The sequence below is a fragment of the Galeopterus variegatus genome, unplaced genomic scaffold (assembly GCF_000696425.1).
Source record: "Galeopterus variegatus unplaced genomic scaffold, G_variegatus-3.0.2 Scaffold947, whole genome shotgun sequence".
NCBI classification, from domain to species: Eukaryota; Metazoa; Chordata; class Mammalia; order Dermoptera; family Cynocephalidae; genus Galeopterus; species Galeopterus variegatus.
Window position 1 is genome coordinate 246,070 of NW_007727058.1, and position 19,913 is coordinate 265,982.

At 48.0% G+C, this 19,913-nt stretch overlaps 1 protein-coding gene across 2 annotated transcripts in view; it reads left to right on the top strand.

Annotated features, from left to right (window-relative positions):
• CCDC12 (coiled-coil domain containing 12) overlaps positions 1-7,854 on the top strand; it is a 59,638-nt gene extending 51,784 nt beyond the window's left edge. The window contains exons 4-8 of one of the 2 annotated variants that reach the window (XM_008573645.1): positions 4,511-4,590; positions 5,874-5,935; positions 6,172-6,206; positions 7,293-7,390; positions 7,466-7,854. In XM_008573645.1, coding sequence (XP_008571867.1) covers positions 4,511-4,590; positions 5,874-5,935; positions 6,172-6,206; positions 7,293-7,390; positions 7,466-7,548 — 358 coding nt within the window. In that variant the 3' untranslated portion in view covers positions 7,549-7,854. The remainder of the gene's footprint in view (positions 1-4,510; positions 4,591-5,873; positions 5,936-6,171; positions 6,207-7,292; positions 7,391-7,465) is intronic. The other variant, XM_008573646.1, reaches the window with a different exon arrangement.
• Positions 7,855-19,913: the final 12,059 nt, after the last annotated feature.

The window sequence follows — 19,913 nt, forward strand, 5'->3', positions numbered from 1 at the left end:
GTTTCTTGACTTTTCTTTTTTATCTCGGTTCTAGTCTTTTTTGGACTTTTTTGTTTTTAATTCCATTTCTTTCCTCTGTTAACTTGTTAATTATATACTCTTTTCCCTTTCTTTTAGTAGTTTCCATAGGGATAGCAACATGCATCCTAAACTTACTAACATCTAATAAAAAGTGGTAGTGCTTTTTCCATTTCCCATACAGTGCTAGGACCTCAGAACACTTTAATTCCATTTGCCACTCTTTCTGCCTTTTGTGCTATTGTTGCTATATTTTAAATCCTACAAGTCATTATTACTATTTTACACAGTCAAAATTCATTTATATTTATGTACATATTTACCCTTTCTGGTGCATATTATTCCTTCCTGCAGTTTTATGCTTCCATCTGAGATCGTTTTCCTTCAGCCTAAATTACTCCCCCCACCCTTTTTTTTTTTTTTTTTTTTTTTTTTTTGGCAAGGGGATCTGAACCTGTGACCTTTGTGTTACAAGGTGCCCTTTAGTATTTTTTGAATATCAGATCCACTGATGACTAATTCTTCTAACTTTTTTTGTCTGGAAATCTCTTTCTCTTGAAAGCTTTTAAATTAGGTTTAGAATTCTGGTGTGGCATTTTGTTTTCTTTCTGTACTTCCAATATCATTCCATTGTCTCATGGTTTCCATAGTTTCAGTTGAGAAGTCACCTGTCAGTTTTAGTTTCTCCTTTAAGGTTGGGTGTTTTTAATTTAAGAATTTCTCTTTATCTTTGCTTTTTAGTAGTTTGACAATGATTTGCCTAGGTATGCTTTTCTTTGGGATTCATAGTGTTTTTTTTAATCTGGTTTGATGATTAATTCTTTTGTTAATTCTGTATGATTCTTTAATTCTGTAAAATTTTCAGTCATTATTTTTTTGAATATTGCTTCTGACATTCCAATTACTGCACATGTATGTTAGCCTTTTCACCATATTCCATATGTTTCTTACATCTTTTCTGTATTTTCCAACTTTATTCCTCTGCAGCTTAGTCTGGATATTTTCTGTCATATCTCGTATTTCACTAATCCTTTCTTTAGCTGTATCTAAACTGCTATTAAGCCCATTTATTGAATTTTTTTTTTTTTCCAGCTGTCCGGTTTGGGGATCTGAACCCTTGACCTTGTTGTTACAACACTGCTCTCTAACCAACTGAGCTAACTGGTCAGCCCTGAGTTTTTAATTTTGTTGTGCTTTTCAGTTGATTTATTTAAGTTTTTACAGTTTCCAGTCCTCTACTGAAATTCTCTATCTTGTGGCGTAGTTTCCTGAAGTTTTATTAATTGCAATTATTTTAAACTTCATTTCTGATAATTCCAATATCTGGATCTTCTGTGAGTGTATTTCTGTTTATTTTTACTCATGGTTTTGATTGAATCCTGGATATTGTGTATGACAAATTTTAGAGATAATTTGAGGCTCTAGATAATTTATTTCCCTCCAGAATTTATTCTACCTTATGGTGGGCAGTTAGCTAGGGCTACCCTGACCTCACTTCCAGCACTGATGACTTCCTCTCACCAGTACTCAGTTACATTGCCCCCTCTGCCAAAGGGCAGGCCAGTCAGCGACTGTGCTGATCCAAAGCTATGTTTCAGTCCTTGGGAAGAGTGGTCTGTTTCAGGTTCACCCTTGCTCTTAGGATGCGGGTGAAGAGGGGGGTCACAATAGACCTGTGGAAAGCCTGTGGAGCTTGCCAGGGCCCTACTCTTCAGATGCCCTAAACACAAATTTCTTTTCTCTAGTGCTGTGAGATTGCAGAGAGCTCTGCTCAGTCTCTGCTTTTCAGCCACTGTTTGTAAATAGACAAATTTAAGAGGAAAGAGGTGTGCGATGCCCAGCTCTCTTTGTTGTACTTCCTTTATCTCTGTGATTGCAGCCCCTGAAATTCTTGTTGTCTTGGTACTTCTCCAAGGCCAGTAAATAGATTTTTAAAAAATATGACAGTTGCCCGATTGTTAGTAGAGAGGGGTTAAATCTTGTGCCTGTGTTGGGAAAGCCGGGCCTCCAACAGAACCCAGTGCTCCATGACCTCTCCCAGAGACTCCTGCCCTTTGGCAGATGTGGAGGTGGAGGCGGGCGGTGGGGGATTAATTGAGCATTAGGGAGAAGAAATATCTTCATTAGCTCTTTTTTTTTTTTAAAAGATGACCGGGTAAGGGGATCTTAACCCTTGACTTGGTGTTGTCAGCACCACGCTCAGCCAGTGAGCTAACCGGCCATCCCTATATGGGATCTGAACCCGGGTCCTTGGTGTTATCAGCACCGCACTCTACCGAGTGAGCCACGGGCCGGCCCTTCATTAGCTCTTAAAGAGTGAGTCAGGGAGGGCTGGCACACACTGAACATAGCTCGATAGAGCTGGAGACACTGAACATAGCTTCTGTGTTTACATATGTGGAAACTGAGGCCCAGACGGGACCATCCCAAAATGATTGGAACCCGGGTATTCTTGACTGCTTGACCAGTGCTCACCTCTAGGGGTGAAGCAAGGGACAGTGGGTGGTAGGGCTGCTGCTCTCTTCTCTTGCTTCTGGCCTCTCCCTGTTTCCTGCTGTGTCCTCCTTCATTTCGGCTGGCCTTCTGAAGCCATGGGCAGCAGGGTGGAGCTGAAGGCATGGGTACTTGTGGCTGCCACTGGACTTTCTCCTACCAGTTTCTCATAGAGCCAGTTTCTGAGAGTGACTTTTTATTTTTTTCTTACTAATCCCTGCAGTTTTCTTCCCACACCCAGTTTCTCTTCCTCTTTTCTCCCCACCCTGTTGTGAACGAAAGTCAAAACATTGCACCAAATCTTGCCCCACATTCTTCTCCCCTTGTTCCTCAGTGACTTGACTTTTACCCCCAGGCCTGAGGCAGGCATTGGGGTATGGGGAGAGAGGGTGGGGTGCCCCTTCTCCTTAGGAGGCAGGCTCTGGAAGTGTGGGGTGGGCTTCCTGCACACAGGTGATGCTGATACTACACCCCACCCCCACCCTGGGCACAGGCTCAGCCCAGACCCAGGGGCCCTGGCAGGAGGGAAGGAGATGATGTGTGAGCTGGGGGGAGGGAGCATGTGGAGCTCTTGAATGGTGAATGACTGTGGCATCTGAAAGTCCCCAGGTTCAGATCACTGCACCTGTTAGCTGTGTGCCACAGACATCAGCTGCCTCAGCTCTGGAAAAGCTTGCTTTCCTGGGGCTGAGGAAGTCAGCCACACCTTTGCCTGGCAGACAGAGGGCTTGGTAGATGACAGACTGTTGGGAAATTGTTTCCTGCCCTGGAGGCCCAGGACTTCCAGGGCCCAGTGTTCAAGGATCTGTAAAAGGTTGTAGGGAAGGAGGAGGCCCCACACCCGGTCTCACCTGGCTGCATGCGAGGGGCTACTTCTGCACCCCTCAGGGCTAGATATCTGTCCCAGCGTCTCTGTCTTGCACCAGGAACTTGTACCTTGCTGCCCCGTGGAGTTTGCTGGGCCCCCTTTTCCCCAAGCTAGCTCCTAAGAGTGTGTGGGTTGGGATTTGATGAACCGCTAAGCCAGGGGACCCCAGGGAGCTCTTGCAGCCAGCTCTGCCTGAGGAGATGGAGGTAGGAGAAAAATAAAACATGGTCACTGCTGCTGCTCCTGCTGTGTGATTCTGGCCTCTCATAGTTCCTCCTCTTCGTGGGGTCTTGGGGTCTGCCCTGGTAGCATTCTAAAGACCTCTTGCAGGGGCAGGGGCTGTGCAGTTCTCACCACTGTCCAGGTGGACTGTGGCTCTCCCAGCCTCGCAGTCGGCTACGCCTGTTTGCAGTGCCCTTACGGGCCACTCCCAGCAATCTCTGGGTGGGTCAGCCTCTCATGTGCTTTGTGCCTTGGCCCTGGCCTGGACACCTGCCACTCCTGGAGCCCTTCCACACCCTACCAGGTGTAGGCAGTCGTACCCCCTGGATGTGTCCCCTGTCACTCCTCCTGGCTCACTGACACATGTCCTTGACCACTAACAGTTGAGGGACTACTCGGCATTGGCTGCAGGGTTTGGGGAACTATTGGGTGACCACTGGCATTCTCTTTTAGGAATAACTTAGCCCAGGAACTCTGGCTGTGGCTGGGAGTCACTCCTTGCCTTGGTCTCACATGTGCAGCCACTGCTGTGTGACCTCATGAAAATGGAGCAGTCTCTCTGACCCTCAGTTCCCTTAACTTTCAAATGGAGACAGTCTAGGAGGGACACCTGGTGGATGCTCTCCAGGCATTCAAGGCCCCAGCTCTGGAGGAGAACCATGATCCTACATTGTGGGCCAGGCCTTTGGAGAGCAGCCAGGCCAGCTGTGAAGGGGCAGCTGAGGGGCCTATCCTGATGGTGCTTCCATGCTGTGCTTTCCCTCTTCCCCAGGCCATCCCCGGGGAGCAGAGCAAAGTCGGGACGTAAGCACCCTGCGCAGATTCATTGCATCCCGACTCGCAGGTTGTAGGAGGTACCTGAGACTGTGTTATATGCTTTACTTCTGCTCATTCTCTGTGCTCTCACAGGGAACTCAGGCTGCGGAACTATGTCCCGGAGGATGAGGACCTGAAGAGGAGGAGGGTGCCCCAGGCCAAACCAGTTGCAGGTAGGTGGGTTGCCTCTGCACCTCTGCACTGTCGGTCCCCTCCACCTCAGCTGGTGTTACCCTCTCTTGGGGAACAACCAACAGTGCCATGGCAGAGCTGGGCCTCAGGACCCTCACTGGTAACAGCAGAGAGGCCATCAGGGCACTGAAGAGGCCTGCTGTACCTCCTCAGCTCTGCTCACACCCTGAGGTTGAGGCCACCTCCCTTCAGAGGATTCCTCTGGGCTAAGAAGTGGAAGTGGCCCTGGATGGGTCAGAGTGAGGGTGCCTGCCAAGAAGCCAACCATTCAGGCACTGAGAGCAGCGGGTGGGCAGCATTAATACAGAGGATGGGGGCAGCACCAGACCCCAGCCCTTGGCAGTTCTCAGTTTTCATTCTTTTATTTTTGTTATCAACTTCTAATTATACAGTAATAAATGAATAAATATGTTTATCTTGTAAAAAAAGTAAAGTCCATTCTTCCACATCCCGGTCTGCTTCCCCCTGCTTCATCCCCAAAATCCAGACACGTCCAGCTGATGTGCTTCATGGTGTGGCCCACCTGGTGGGGTGTGGCACAGGGTGGGGGGCCAGTAAGGTACCAGAGGAGGGTCAGGAGGCAGCCCCAGACTTGCAGCTGGAGGGAGGTGAGGCAGGGCAGGTAGGGTGCTCATGGGGCCACTGATTTGAGGGGCTTGGAGGAAGGCCACCGAGCCCAGGGTGGTTATTAGTGCTTCCAGCATCTGTCCCCACAGGGGCAAAACCCTCCTGGTCAGGCTGCTCAGAGTCCTGCTGTGCTGGCAGTGGCTTGGCACAGCTGGAAGGTGCATGTCCCCTGGTCTCAGTAGCATAGGTTTTAGGTGGGGTGGGAAGAAGAGCCACCTGTGGGTCCAGCCAGGCCAGGGCCCAGGAGCCCCTGGGGTCATAGGAAAAGCCAGCTCTCAGGGCCTTTCACAAAACCACACTTTGTATCTATCCAGGCAACCCTCTTGTTTCATAGTCGGGGAGACTGAGGCTGAGATTAGCATCTGTGCTTCCTGCCTGGAGGTCTGGGCCCTGTCCTGGGGCTGGCTGCTTCCCACTGTCCTTTTCTTGGCTCGTGGGGACCACCTTCACCCTGGGAAGCCCAGGTCCCTCCTCCATTGCTGCCTTTGCAGAGCTTTGCCTCTGGCTGGCTGGGGGCCAAGGAGAGAAGTGGGAGCCGGGAAGCTTGGGGTCCCCGCTCTCCTGGGCCACAGTTTGCAGTGTCCCTGCAGTGGCAGCACCTGTGAAATGGGCCTCATTGTTGTCTTGCACCCTCTAGTGGAAGAGAAGGTGAAGGAGCAGCTGGAGGCCGCCAAGCCAGAGCCGGTCATTGAAGAAGTGGTGTGTGCCTGGGGCCCTCTCTTCTCCCCGCAGCTGCTGATCCTGCTCCTGCGGGCCCTTTCCCCTTCCCCACTGCTGTCCCTCTGTCCCCTTCCCTCTCTCCGCTTCTTTATTCCCTTTCCACCTTCCCACTTGCCTTCGTCCCCCTTCCCTCCCATTTTCCTGTCTCTGTGCTCTGCCTTCCCGCTGCCCTGGGACTGGGCCCCTCTAAACCTGACGTGTGTCCCCACCCCCAGGACCTGGCCAACCTGGCACCCCGGAAGCCCGATTGGTGAGTGTCGCAGTATGGGCACAGACTGACTGGGGGGCTCTTGGTGCCCGGGGTGGGCCTTGGGCTGGGTCCCTCACACCCTCACAGCGAGGAGATAGGCAGCACAGATGGGCAGCCACACAGGATAACTACTGTTGGAAATAAGTGCTGACAAGGACATAAATGCAGTGGTGGGAGGGGAGGCACGGGGAGGGTCTCAGGCAGAGGGCGGACAGCAGTCCCCTCAAGACGCTCCTTCTGAAAGGGTGAGAAGCCACCCTGCTCCAGAGAGTCCCATTTGAGCAAGGCTGACCCTTGCCCTTGGGGGACCACAGGGTGGAGATGGGATGGAGGGAATGGCAGACACAGGTTTCTGTCCCTTTTCTGCCACCAACTAGCTTGTTCCCCGCTGGCCCCAGTTTCCTCATCTGTGAAATGGGGCTGCTCATCCTTCTCCAAGACTTCCAACCCAAAGGCCTTCTCTTACTGGGCTGAGAAAGAGGGTGAGAGAGGATGCTGTGGGCTGAGAGGCTTGTGTCTCACTTTACTTTGGCCAGAGAGGGGCTGTATCCCTCTCGCCTGCAATTCTGAGCAGCCAGTGTCTAGCGCAGCACCAGCTGAGGGCATTGTAATTTGATGAAACAAAAGCATGGGGCATATGTCCTAGGAAACCTAGAGCCAGAGAGAACAGGCTGAGTGCATGTGCATTTCTGGAAGCACACGGTGGCTGGGGTGAGCCTGTGACTGGAGGAGGAGCAGGGCCCACAGTGGCTGGGGCATATCATCCCAGCAGTGACAGACGGGACCAGACCAGGAGAGGATCCCTGAGGAACCATCCAGCCTTGTACCCTTTGGCTCAGTCCCCCACGTTGGTCGGGTCTGTGGTGCTGGTCCCCCTGCCTCAGTGGGACCAGGAAGGATGGCCAGTGCTGTGTTTTGGAGGGCACAGAAAGGAAGAGAGAGGAGCATCCTGTCTTCCTTCCCAGGGCAGCTCCCTCAGGCAACCAAGTGTGATTCCCAATAGCAGAGGACTACAGGGGAGGAGGGGCCCAAGGCCACACCAGTCCAACCTTCAGCCTCCCACCTCCCCCCATCTCCCTGCTCCAGGGACCTCAAGAGAGATGTGGCTAAGAAGCTGGAGAAGCTAGAAAAGCGCACCCAGCGGGCCATTGCTGAGCTGATCCGTAAGTGCAGGGCCTGGCAAGGTGGGGTTGTGCCCTCTGGTTGGTGGCCCAAGCACAGGGCCCCTCCCCACCCCTTCAGTCTGCCATTCATTCCAGGTGAGAGGCTGAAAGGCCAGGAGGACAGCCTAGCCTCTGCAGTGGACGCCACCACGGAACAAGAGGCCTGCGACTCTGACTGAGGTGTGCCCTGTCCCATTATCTGCCTGTCGGGCCTGTCCTGGAGGTGGATGGTCTTTGGTAGGGATGCAGGCTGGGCTTGTCATCGCCTCCAGTTTGGCATCAGAGCACTGACTCCTTGCCCTGTCAGGTCTGCATCCTACATGGAGTGAGGTCAGCACCTTTTCTGCTGAGCAGCCCTTACCTCCCTGATTGGGGGAGGAGCCAGCAACAGCTGTGGGCATACCTGTTCTGTACATATGTATTTATATTGAACTGTTTTTAATCTCTGGAAGTAGAGGCAAGTAAACCCTTGTGTGTGGCAGAAACTTGTCAAATGTTTCCTGGGTCTTGGGGGTGCTGTGGGATTGGGCTGTAAGACAGGTCGGCTGGAGGGGTGGTTGCCTAATATGAATGACCCTTGTGTTGGTCTGGGCATGTTGAGGCTGGAGGGGTGGAGAAGACCAGGGATGACCTTCTGGGTCCAAATTCTGGCCCAGTCCATAGTCACTGGTAGTCATTTGAAAACCCTTGAGTGATAGAGACAGGGTCAGAGAGAGTTCTCTCAAGACCTCCCGTACGGGCCGGCCCGGTGGTGCACTGCTACAGCGCGCCACTTGGGAGTGTGGCGGCGCTCCCGCCGAGGGTTCGGATCCCACATACAGACCGGCCACTCACTGGCTGAGCGAGGTGCGGGCGCAACACCGAGGGTTGCGATCCCGTTGCCGGTCCCGGTCCGGTACGGGCGCGACACTGAGGGTTGCGATCCGTTGCCGGTCACGGAAAAAGACAAAAAGGAAAAAAAAAAAAAAGACCTCCCGTAGGCCTAGGCCTTGCAGGAGTCAGTGGGATAGCTGGAGAGGTGCCTTCTCTGGTCCTCCATGGACTCCCTCACAGTGTGAGAGTGAGAAGGGAGAGACTGGGCCCTGGCAGGCCTCCACTCGGGGCCACTCCTGATTTGTGTCCCCAGCACTGCTTTCCCACCTTTTCCAGCTCCAGGCAGCCCCCTCTTCCTGCTCCACCAGTCAGAGATAGACCATGAGGGTACTTCAAAATGTTTGTGGAAAAATAGAATTAAAGGATAATACAAATCTTTCCATGAACTTTTTGAAGACCCCTCGTATGGTTCAAATAGGACGGGGCCCCTGCATGGGGAAGGATGATCCATTCTGCCAGAGACCGGGATGTTGTAGGCTGGGTTTCAGGTGTAGTTTTGGACTCTGGGCCCCCAGGGTTCTGGCTTTAGGACTATGAGCCACCTTTGTGGAGCTGGTTCTCCAGGGTGACTGACTAGCCACATCATCTCTAACTCTGGGTACCTGTGGCCAACCGGAATTTCATCTCCTCCAGGATGGTTACACCCTTGAGTTTCCTTCAGGCCTTCCTCTTGAGCCTCCTTCCCCGAGTCATCCAGTGTGTTCTTCCCTCCATACTGTGTTCCAGAAACAAAATGGCCCAGCTCTGGTGCACAGTGCTGAGGTCTCGGGTCATAGAGGTGGAGTGAGAGTGTGCACACACAGACCAGCACACGTACCCAATTTTTAACTTAAAATTATGAAACTACTCTCAGAAAGTAATTCTTGTGTAGAAAAGGAGCAGAAACTTGAAGCTGTGAGTGGGGGCTGAAGTGGTAGGTGGCCAGCTGCTGCGTTGAGCAGTGAGACAAGTCCAGGACTCTGATTCCCACAAGGGACGGGGACCAAACCTGCCCACAGTTGTCAGGACTGGAGCTGGGATTCCTTTTCTTTTTTCTTTTTTTTCTTCCTTTTTGTCTTTTTTTTACTGACCGGTAACCGGATCGCAACCCTTGGTGTCGCGCCCGTACCGGGGACTGGCAACGGGATCGCAATTCTTGGTGTTGCGCCCGCACCGCGCTCAGCCAGTGGGCGGGAACTGGTCTCCACATGGGATCTGAACCCTCGGCGGGAGCGCCACCGTGCTCCCAAGTGGCGCACTCTCCAGTGCGCCACCAGGCCAGCCCCTGGGCTTCCTTTTCTAAAGATAAAGGATGAAAAGTCTCCCTGCACCTCTTGGGACTGTAGTTGGAAACAGGATGCTTGTCTGTGGCAGTGGGAGGACTTGGATACCTGGTGACTGGCAACGAAGCTCCCACTCGGCACCAGCTCTGGGATGAGAGTAGGGTTATCCCACAGCACGTGAGCCCAGAGAGCTAATGAAAAGTGTGCTTCTGAGTTTATGACCCGGGGTTCCCTGACAGAAAAACTGCCCTACAAGAGAAAAACAAAAACTACCATGTGTCATGGGCACTCTAAAATTACAAAACGTGGAAAATTCTATGCCTTAAAGAATGGCCAACAACCCAACAAGTGGGAGAATTTATACCCAAGGAAATTGAAACAGTAACATCCTAAAAGGCTTAAAACGAGCATTTGTTTTATCATCAGAGAGATAAAAGAGGGTCTGGTCTCGACTCAAGAACAGGGATTAAACATAAAGAACTGATTAGAAATCTAGGAAATAAAAGAGTATGGTTATTAAAATAAGAAACCCACTAGAAGAGCTAAGTAATAATTTACAGTCGGCAGCGGGGAGAGGGAAGAAGACACAACAATTACAATTCCTTGAAGTTGATACGACAAGCGAACAGAAAGGAGATTGTTGGGAGGAAATGGGGAGAGGGTGGAGGGAGGGAGGTTTCAGTAATGGGCCACAATAATCAACCACATTGTATATTGACAAAATAAAATTTGGAAGAAAAAAATAATGATAATTTACAGTCAAAGAAGGGATTAAAAATTGGAAGTTAAAGCTGAGGCGTTGGCAGTGAGAGAAAGAGGGTGAGATGGAGGTTAGATTGAGAACCTGGCCATCCTGACAGTTGACAGGAGTTCCAGGAAAAGATATCTGGAGAAAGAAGGTACTTGAAGAAGGAATGGTCCACTGCTTCTGTTTCAGGCATCATGGAAGAGTAGTTGCTTGAACTGATCCTCCCTTTGCAAACAGCTCAAAATACTAGGTAAATGAATAATGACAACAAATACTTTATAAATCCAGCAATGAACTATCAAGATAGTAAGGAATACTTGAACAAAAATGTAAGAGAGGTAGCAGAATGCCAAAGCCTGGTCTTTCCCTTGAGGGTATTTGACAAACCAGGTGAAATTGACCATTGGTTTTTGGGGTCTTTGATGTCTGTGGTGAAGACAGCCCAAGACCAATGAAAAATGAAGTGCCTAGTATGAGACCCCCCCATAAAGCTGGGACCCCCGAAGAGTGGCACCATCTGTGAGCTGATAATAAATCTGCTCTATTAATAAATATTAAATTAGTAATAATACATCCCAGAAGAAAATTGAACCTTGGTACTTGTTGGAGTGAAAAAAGGTCTTCCTTGAGAACTGAGCCAGCCCTCATGTGGGTTTGCACGAGCAACCTCAAGCAAGAACCTAAAGTGGTCCCAGAATGGTGGTGGTCTCAGACACTTGACAGAAAGAAGTGCAGATCCTGCTGGACAAACCTTTATTTGTCTCAGTTCTCAAAGAATTCTCACTGATAAAATTCCAAGAAAAATTAGAAGCTTACAGAAAAGTTCACCAATACACAAGGCAACAAAGCACCAAGAGCAAAAGATATCAAAAATGACATGGTAGAATGAGACTTGCAAAGACTTCGGACACCAGAATTATCAGTCATAGAATTTAAATATGTTTAAAAATGATTTAAAAAATAAAAAAGCCATGAAAATAGGAGCAGATTTGCAAAAGAACCAAACCGATGCTCTGGAAATAAAAATATTATACTAGCAATTAAAAACCTGTGTCTGCGAATTAGACAAATCTGAAGAGACAGTTCGTGAGTGGGAAGCAAGATCTGAAGAAGTTTTCCAGGATGTAGCCCAGTGAGATAAACAGATCGATAATACGAAAAAATAGGCTGAGAAACATGGAGGATAGAATGAGAAGATCCAGTATAACCTGTGATTGGAGTTCCAGCAGGAAAAAAAGGGCAAACATGGGGCAGAGACAATATTTAAAAAGCAATGGCTGAGAACTTTTGAAAATCACCAATCCACAGATTTGAGAAAGTCAAAAATCTCAAGTCAGGGCAATAAAAATAAACCTGTGTCCAAACGTTCTGTTTCTCGTGCTGGGTGGTGATTAATTAGGTATTTTTACTTTATGACTGTTCACTGAACTATATACATATGTTTTGTGCACTTTTTGTATGTTTGTTTCCTAGCTCAATAAGCAAGTTTCCTTAAAATTTTTTCACATCTTGTATTATCAATTGCTGCATACAAATTACTCCAAAATTCAGGGGCTTACAAAACAAGTATTTAGTATCCCACAGTTTCTGGGGATCAGGAATCTGAGTAGTTCTAGCTTGGGTTTTCTTTTGAGGCTGCATTCATCTCAAGTCTTGGCTGGGGCTGGAGGATCTGCTTCCAAGACAGCTCACTCACATGGCTGCAGATTGGAGGGCTCTGTTCATTACATCATGGACCGCTCCCTAAGGCTTGCTTGAGTGTCCTCATGACATGGCCTCCAGCTTTCCCAGAGTGGCCATCAAAAGAGAAAAGCAGGAGGGAGCTTTAGGGCCTTTTCATGACGTGGTCTTGGAAGTGATATTTTGCCACATTTTATTTGTTGCAAGTCACTACGTCCAGCCAACACTCAAAAGGAGAATTAGGTCCCACCTCTTGAAGGGGGGAGGACTAAGAATTTGTGGACGTATTTTTAAACTACCACATACCCAGTCATATTGTAATAAAATTGTAGAACTCAAAGACCAAGAAAAGATCTTAAAATTAGAGAGAAAAGACATATCACCTTTCAAGGAGCAACACAGCAGCAGATGTCTCAGCTACAACCAGTGTTAACTGGAAGGACACCCTCTGGTATAAGTGTTAACTGGAATGAAAGAAAATTGTCAACTTAGGATTCCATACCGAGAGAAAATATCTTACGAGATGTTTTTGAACAAACAAAACCAGGGATTTTGTCACCTGAAGACTCACGGAAAGAAAATCTGTTTGGGGGTAATGAAAATGTTCTGAAAGTGATTGTGGTGGTGGTTGCACAAATCTGTGTATATGCCAGAAGCCATTGAATTGTACACTTTAAATGGGTGGATTATATGATACGTATAAAGCTGCTTTTTTTATTTTAATGAAAGAAATAAACGTTCCTTTAAAAAAATTCTAAAGGATGTCTTTAGACTGAAAGAGTACGATTCCAGATGGAAAGTCTAAGATGTAAGAAGAAATGAAGAAAAAGAAAGTTTAAATGTAAAGTGTTGACCTTATAAAACAAAAATGTATTGTGGAGTAAGGTAGGGACTATTTAGAATATATGAGACCGATGGTATGGAAGTCAGAGGTGGGAGGTGATCAGGTTTGCTGAGTGGGGTGTAAGAAGGTCAGTCAGGGAGAGGGATAAGATGCTGGTACACAGGCAGGTTGACATTTCTAGGGTAACCCTAAAATAATAGAAACAAAGTGTACCACTTTCAAACTAGCTAAAAAAGAAAGGAATGAGAAAAAGTAATTATCCAAAAGAAGACAAAGAAAAGGTAGGAGAGTAAGTAATCCAAATATATTAAAAATTACAATTAATATAGTAGATTGTCCTTTGTTTTTCTTTTAATTTTAACTCAGTTTAATGCCATTTAAAAGAGAAACCTAAACCCAAACATAAAGATTGAAAGTAAAGCAGCTGGAAAAGCTCTGTCAAGCACAGAATCAACAAAAGAAAGTGGAGGTGGCGGGAATAAGGTCAGGCAGGGAGACTTTCAGACGGGAGTGTTGTTAGTTACACTGGTGTGCCATAGAGTGGCGGGGCCTCTCGCCCATTGTGCATGGGAGTATCAAATACCGCGTTTGCTTTGGAAAGTTGAACAGGTGCACACCCCGTGACCCATCAATTCCACTATTAGTGCCCTAGAAAACTGTGTACATTGGGAAACAGGGACAGGAATGCTTGTAGAAGCATTGTTTATAATAGCACATGCACATACACACACAGTCAAAACCACAGTAATAAGTTGTAGTTCTAACAGTGGAATACTCTATAGCCGCAAAATGAAGTATAGCTGCATGCAACAACACGGAGAGATCACGAAAGAAGCAAGCCACAGAGGAAGTAGACTATGAGCCAATTTATGTGGCATTCCAAAACAGGCAGAGTAAAACAATATACTCTAAGAGGTGGCAGAGCCAGGGCAGAAAAGCAAGGTGGTGACCATCAACTTCTGGCTTGCAGTTAGCTCTGAAGAAGGGCTCTTAGGTATTGATTATGTTCTTTTTCTTGGCCTAAGTGATGGGTTCTCTAAACATACTCATTTTTATCCACTTAAGTATATATGCTGTATTTCATTCACACGTTTTTTGTTTTTGTCTTTTTTAAGAGCAGTTTTACTACATCTGGCAGTTTCACTACAATGGTCTAGTTTAGAACATTGAGGGTAAAGAGAAAAGTCATACAAGCTATATATAAAAAATAAAGACATCCCCATACCAGCCAGCTGCAAAAAAATAAAAAAGGATTACCAATGAAGGAATGGGTTTTACTTTTCATGAGCAATAAATACCAGAAGACAGTTTTCCTAAGTGCTGAGGAACATAAATGTCAGTCTGCTCAATGATCATAAATAAGGACATGATAGACTTTTATGGGCGTATGACACTAAGCATTTACCATGCACTGATCTTTGATGAAAGAACTAAAGGATGCTCTGCAGCAAGAAGAAGTGGAGTGGGAGCAGGGAACCAGGATTATATTTGGCAGATACCCACAAACAAGATCTTAAATAAGGAGGCATTTATTCTTGTGTTAAGCACAAGGTGGTGCAGTGGCTCCTTGAGGCCATCTTTTGTCTCCCCAGTTGCCCTCCTCAGCTCCCCATGGTAGCCTCTACCCCATCCCAGTTTTGAGCTCCAGACAGGAGGAGAAGGGCAAAGGGCAGGCCAACTGGAGAAGCCTGTCCACCTTGCCTTCTGATTGTAATTACCATGTCAGGAGCCACCCCCAGCTGCAAAGACTTGGGGAGTAAGGGTGTTTTAAGCTGGCACGTTACCACGTGGTTGAAATTGAGATTCTAAGAGAAAGGAGGAAAGGTAGGAAGTAGCAAGAAGGCAGCCAGCAGTGCCTGCTACGGGGGGCAGGGAAAAGTGGTGAGCAAAGAATCTGGTAAACACTCGAACGTTTTATTGAAAGATAACAAAGTTGACTACCCTCTAGCAAGACAGACAGAGCAGACACAAGTTATAAATATCATGCATGAAGTAAGGGTATCATACTCCACAGACATCAAAAGGACAGTGAGAGGATACTGTAAATTGCTCGTGTAAATTCAAGTTGATGAAATGGACCGATTTCTTGAAAAGCACAAACTACCACAACGCACCCAGGATGGAATAGATAATTTGACTATCTCTGTAACTATTAAGGAAATTGACTTTATAATTTTAAAATCCTGAAAAAGAAATCTTCAAGCCCAGGGGGTGGGAGGTGGGCTTGGCAAGACACCTGTGGTGGGGAACACAGGAATGGCGGGGGTGAGTGGAGGGAAGACAGCTCTGTGTAGTCCCGCGTGAAAGCAGGAGTTAGCGGTCTCAGGGCAGAGGAAGATGTGGGCAACAAGGAAACTAGGAGAATAAGGCAGTGGGAAGGCGCTTCCTTTTAGAGCCTTTAGGGGACCTCTAATGCCCCAGTTGGGCAGTTTTTGTTTCACATGCATCAGACAACATCACCAATGCTGTTTTCTTTTAGGTGTCCTTTGTTGGGAGTATGGTTCTAAAACGTGCTCATATTGGGCCGAGCCCGTGGCGCACTCGGAAGAGTGCGGCACTGGGAGCGCAGCAGCGCTCCCGTTGTGGGTTCGGATCCTATATAGGGATGACCGGTGCGCTCACAGCGCTCACTGGCTGAGCGCGGTGCGGCCGGTCTCAAAAAGGACAAAAAAAAAAAAAAAAATTTTGCCCATATTGTTTTGATTACCTTTATGTTATTAACAAATGACAGTAAATGATGTGAGATTATTTTCACTGGAAAAAAAAAAAATCTTCAAGCCCAGGAGGTTTCACTGGAGAATTGATAGACAGGTTTAATGTAATTCTTATGAAAATCCCATGATTTTTTTTCCGGATGTAGACATGATTATTCTAAAGTGCGTATGGAAAGCAAAGGAACTAGAATAGTTAAACTGTTTTTGGAAGAATATAGCAGGAAGAATCACTACCCATATCAAGACTCACTATATGGCTACTGTCATCAGGACTGGTATTGGTGAAAAAGTAGGCAGGTAGATCATTGGGACAGAGCATACAAGAACAGCCAACTTTTTTGACAAAGGTACAAAACGAGTTCAACAGAGGGAGGACAGTCTTCAACAAATGGTGCCGGGGCAATTGGGCATCCGTAGGCAAAACAAAAACAAAAAACCTCAAATTTTATACAAAAATTAATTCAAAGTATATCATAGATTTAAATGTAAAACATAAAACTATAAAACTTTTAGTTAGAAAAAATCATAAGAGAAGACCTTCAGGACCTAAGGCTTAGTGAAGAGTTCTTAGACCTGAGATCAAGATCATATTTCATGAAGGAAAAATTGATAAACTTGAGTTAAAAGCTTTTGCTCCAACAAAGACTGTTAAGAGAATGAAAAGAAAAACTAGAGTGAGAAAACCACATATCTGGTAAAAGGACCTTTATGTACAATATATAAAGAACTCTCAAAACTCAACAGTAAAAAAACCCCACAGAAGCCTAATTAGGGAATGGGTAAAAGACATGAAGAAATACATCACCAAAGAGGATATACAGATGGCAAATAAATACATGAAAGATGGTCAACATCACTAGCCCTTAAGGAAATGCAAATTAAAATTGCAATATCATTACACACCTATTTGAGCCACTAAAAGAAACAATAGTAATGATACCAAATGCAGGCACGGAGGTGGAGAAACAGAATCTGTTGTACATTGTTGGTGGGAAGTGGTACAGCCACTCTGGAAAATAGTTTGGGAATTTCTTTAAAAACTCCACATACACATACTCCTGGGCACTTATCTCAGAGAAATAAAAACTCACACTTCCCCCAAAATTGGACACCAATGTTCATAGCAGCTTTAGTTGCCAAAGGCTATAAAAAAAGTTCTTCAAAGGGTGACTGGTTAAACTGTGGCACATTCATACTGTGGAATGCTACTTAGAAGTAGAGAAAGTATTGATACATGCAACAGCTTGGATGGACCTCAAGGGCATTATGCTAAGTGAAAAAGAATAGATACCAATGGGTCACATACTGTATGATTCCATTTTTATAACACTCTTGAAATGTCAAAATTCCAGAGATGGAGAACATATTAGAGTTGCCAGAGGTTAGGGATGGTAGGGACGGGTGTGACTATGAAGGAGACCTTTGGAATAGTTGTGGTGATGGGATAGTTGTGTATCTTGATTGTTGTGGTGGTTACGCAAATCTTCACACATGATGAAATGGAATAAAACTATACACACACTATACCAGTGTCCAATGTCCTGCTTTTGATATTGTACCATAATTATGGAAGCTGTAACCATGGGGGAAACTGGGTGAATGTTTCTCAGGACCTCTGCATTATCTTTTTAACTTCCTATGAACCTATATTTCAAAAAGGTTTTAAAAATATAAGTGGTGAATAAAGAAACTGGTAAAACATGTTTATAAATTAAAGTGTATATTTTATAAAAATGTGCTTTCTTTGTTTAAAAATAAGAGAAAAAGCACTCTGGAGTCTGGGCCACAGTCTTGTGGAGGATCAGGTGGAGTAGTTTAAAGTTAGTAGCAGTGAGTCCTGGCCTTGGTTGGAGGAGTAGGTGGGAAGGGCGCCCTCGGGCCCCAGCAGCCCCTTTGTCATAGGGCCTTAGGAGATGGGCCAGCGAGGGGCAGAGCCCAGCTCTGTGGCACTTCTCGAGAACAGCCCTGACCAACTTCCCAGTGTTCCAGGTCCCTCCTGCTTGGGACTCTCCAGTACACCTGGCCTCTTCATCTTGGAAGAGATGTCAGGCCTGGGATGTTCTGCAACAGCATGGATGCCCCTTCTGCAGCAGAGGACAGGTGAACAGAACCTGCTGGCCCAGAGACCCAGGCTCAGAGGGGAGCAGCAAGAGGGTTGGGTGGAAGTCGCACCTGGGATTGCAGGGATGGGCCCCCAGGGGCCAGGCCGACATCTACCAGTGCAGGGCCTTGTGAGAAATGGTGGGCTTGACATCAGAGAGGGGCATCGCCCCTGCAGGCACAAGGGAAGACTCCACTGTCCAGTCTCAAGCCCAATCCCCCCGTGGGGGCTCTGTGTTGCTGTCACCACCTTCAAGTCTCCAGTGTGCGAGATGCCTGCTCACCTTCAGACGGCCTCTTGATGGGGCTCTGAGCTGTGTCTAGGGCCTGCCGTAGCCCTGCCCACTCCCACAGCAGCTAGGGTGTCAGTCACTAACTCAGCATGTTTCCTGAGCACCTACCTGTGCTGGGCACTGTTCCGCCTTCAGACGGCCTCTTGATGGGGCTCTGAGCTGTGTCTAGGGCCTGCCGTAGCCCTGCCCACTCCCACAGCAGCCAGGGTGTCAGTCACTAACTCAGCATGTTTCCTGAGCACCTACCTGTGCTGGGCACTGTTCCGGGTGCTGATGATGCAGCTGTGAATCTAACGACGGCTCTACCTCGGAGAACTTGACCTTACATTCGGTCTCTGGATCTGTGCTGGGAGCCAAGCCCCTTCCCTCAGACCAGCCCCAAAGACCTCGCTTCCCCAAGACCCATCTGGCTGAGCATCATGAGGGGCTCCCCAGAGTCCACTCAGCAAAGAGACTGCATGGACGAGAATCTCCATGCAGCGTAGCCTTTATGTCCTCACTGTCCTCACATGGCCACTGGGGGGCAGCATGAGACACCGATGGGGCCTGTGAAGGGGAGCGTGGGTCAGTACAGCCTGCTTTGCCAACTGCTGCTGCCAGCGGGTCTTCGGTAAAGCACATCACCCACTGGAGGAAGCACTCCTGTCCTTTCCCATGGGTCCTATGTCATTTGGTAAGGGGCTGATCATCAGAGATGATCCATAGACCCCGAACAGGGGGGTCTTGTCCTGCGGAGAACAGGTTCCAGGCACTCCAGGGTGTGTGAGGTTTGGGTGAGGTGTCCTGAGTGTCCTATCAACCCTGGGGACAGTCCCAGCACCACCTGGTCACCCCTCCTTGACTGTGGGAGGGTCTGATGTGCAGGAGGTGTGTGTGGACAGGCTACCTGGAGATGTGGACCCACTTTAGCCTGGCTGAGAAAGGCCTCCCCTGGAGGGTCAGGTCTCTTTGGACCCTGGGCCAGGCTAAAATGTCATCTCCTGAACCTGTCCTGAACATCTGCTGCTTGGAGCCAAGCTCTCAACATGCCCACTGTTGACCCAGGGACCATCCAGGTGGGGTGGGGGTACCCACCATATGGGCCTGGATGGGAGGAGTGGGCAGTCCACAGAGCATGTGGGTGTGTGTTCTGGGTCCTAGAACTCTTTCCTGGGCTCAGGCCTGGCCTCAAGCTCTGGAGGCCATGGGCTGGGCAGGGGTGTCTTGGCCACATTTCCCAGCCAGCCTGCCCCTTTTGTATGTATTTACTGGTTTTCTTTAAATGTTCCCATTACTCAGGCCACCGGTGGGCATTGGGACAGAAATAAATCCCACAAGACAGCCCAGCCAGAAGCCGGGAATCTGATTCCCCCTCAAAGGCCGGAAGAGGCCCCTGTGCAGAACATGCCAGACCACAGCAGCCCACACACTTCACGCAGCCACGAATATGGCCACACCCCATGCACACGCACGTGCACATGTGTATCTTTACACACACCTCCCCCACATACTCCTCACACATGCACACGCACGCCCTCACACACGCCCCCCTCATGCACACCCTCCCTGGCAGCCAGGCTCACACCCCATTGTGACCACACACCCTGGGGTCACAAGCCCAGCCATCCTCAAGGTGCTGGCAGGTGACACAAGTGGACAAGGCTGTAGAGGGGGAGGGCAGGACTTGCGCAGCCTGCGAGGAGCATGGCCTCATGGGAATGCAGGCCCAGAGCTGCCAGGGCTTCTGAATTTTTAAGAGAAGCTGGAAAGCTGAATTTTTATGTGAAATATCCTGATTTTTAAATGTTGGCTCAAGATGTTGAAAATACTGTGAGGGCCAAACCAAACATGTCCATGAGCCAAATTCCACCCACAGGCGGCGTTCTCAGACCACGGGTCCACACAGACACACATACACACAAATAGACACACACGTATACATAGACACACAAACACAATAAACACACTGATACACACATACGCAGTCACACACACAAATAGACACACCAAAAGACACACATACAAATGGACACGCATAAATACACATGGGC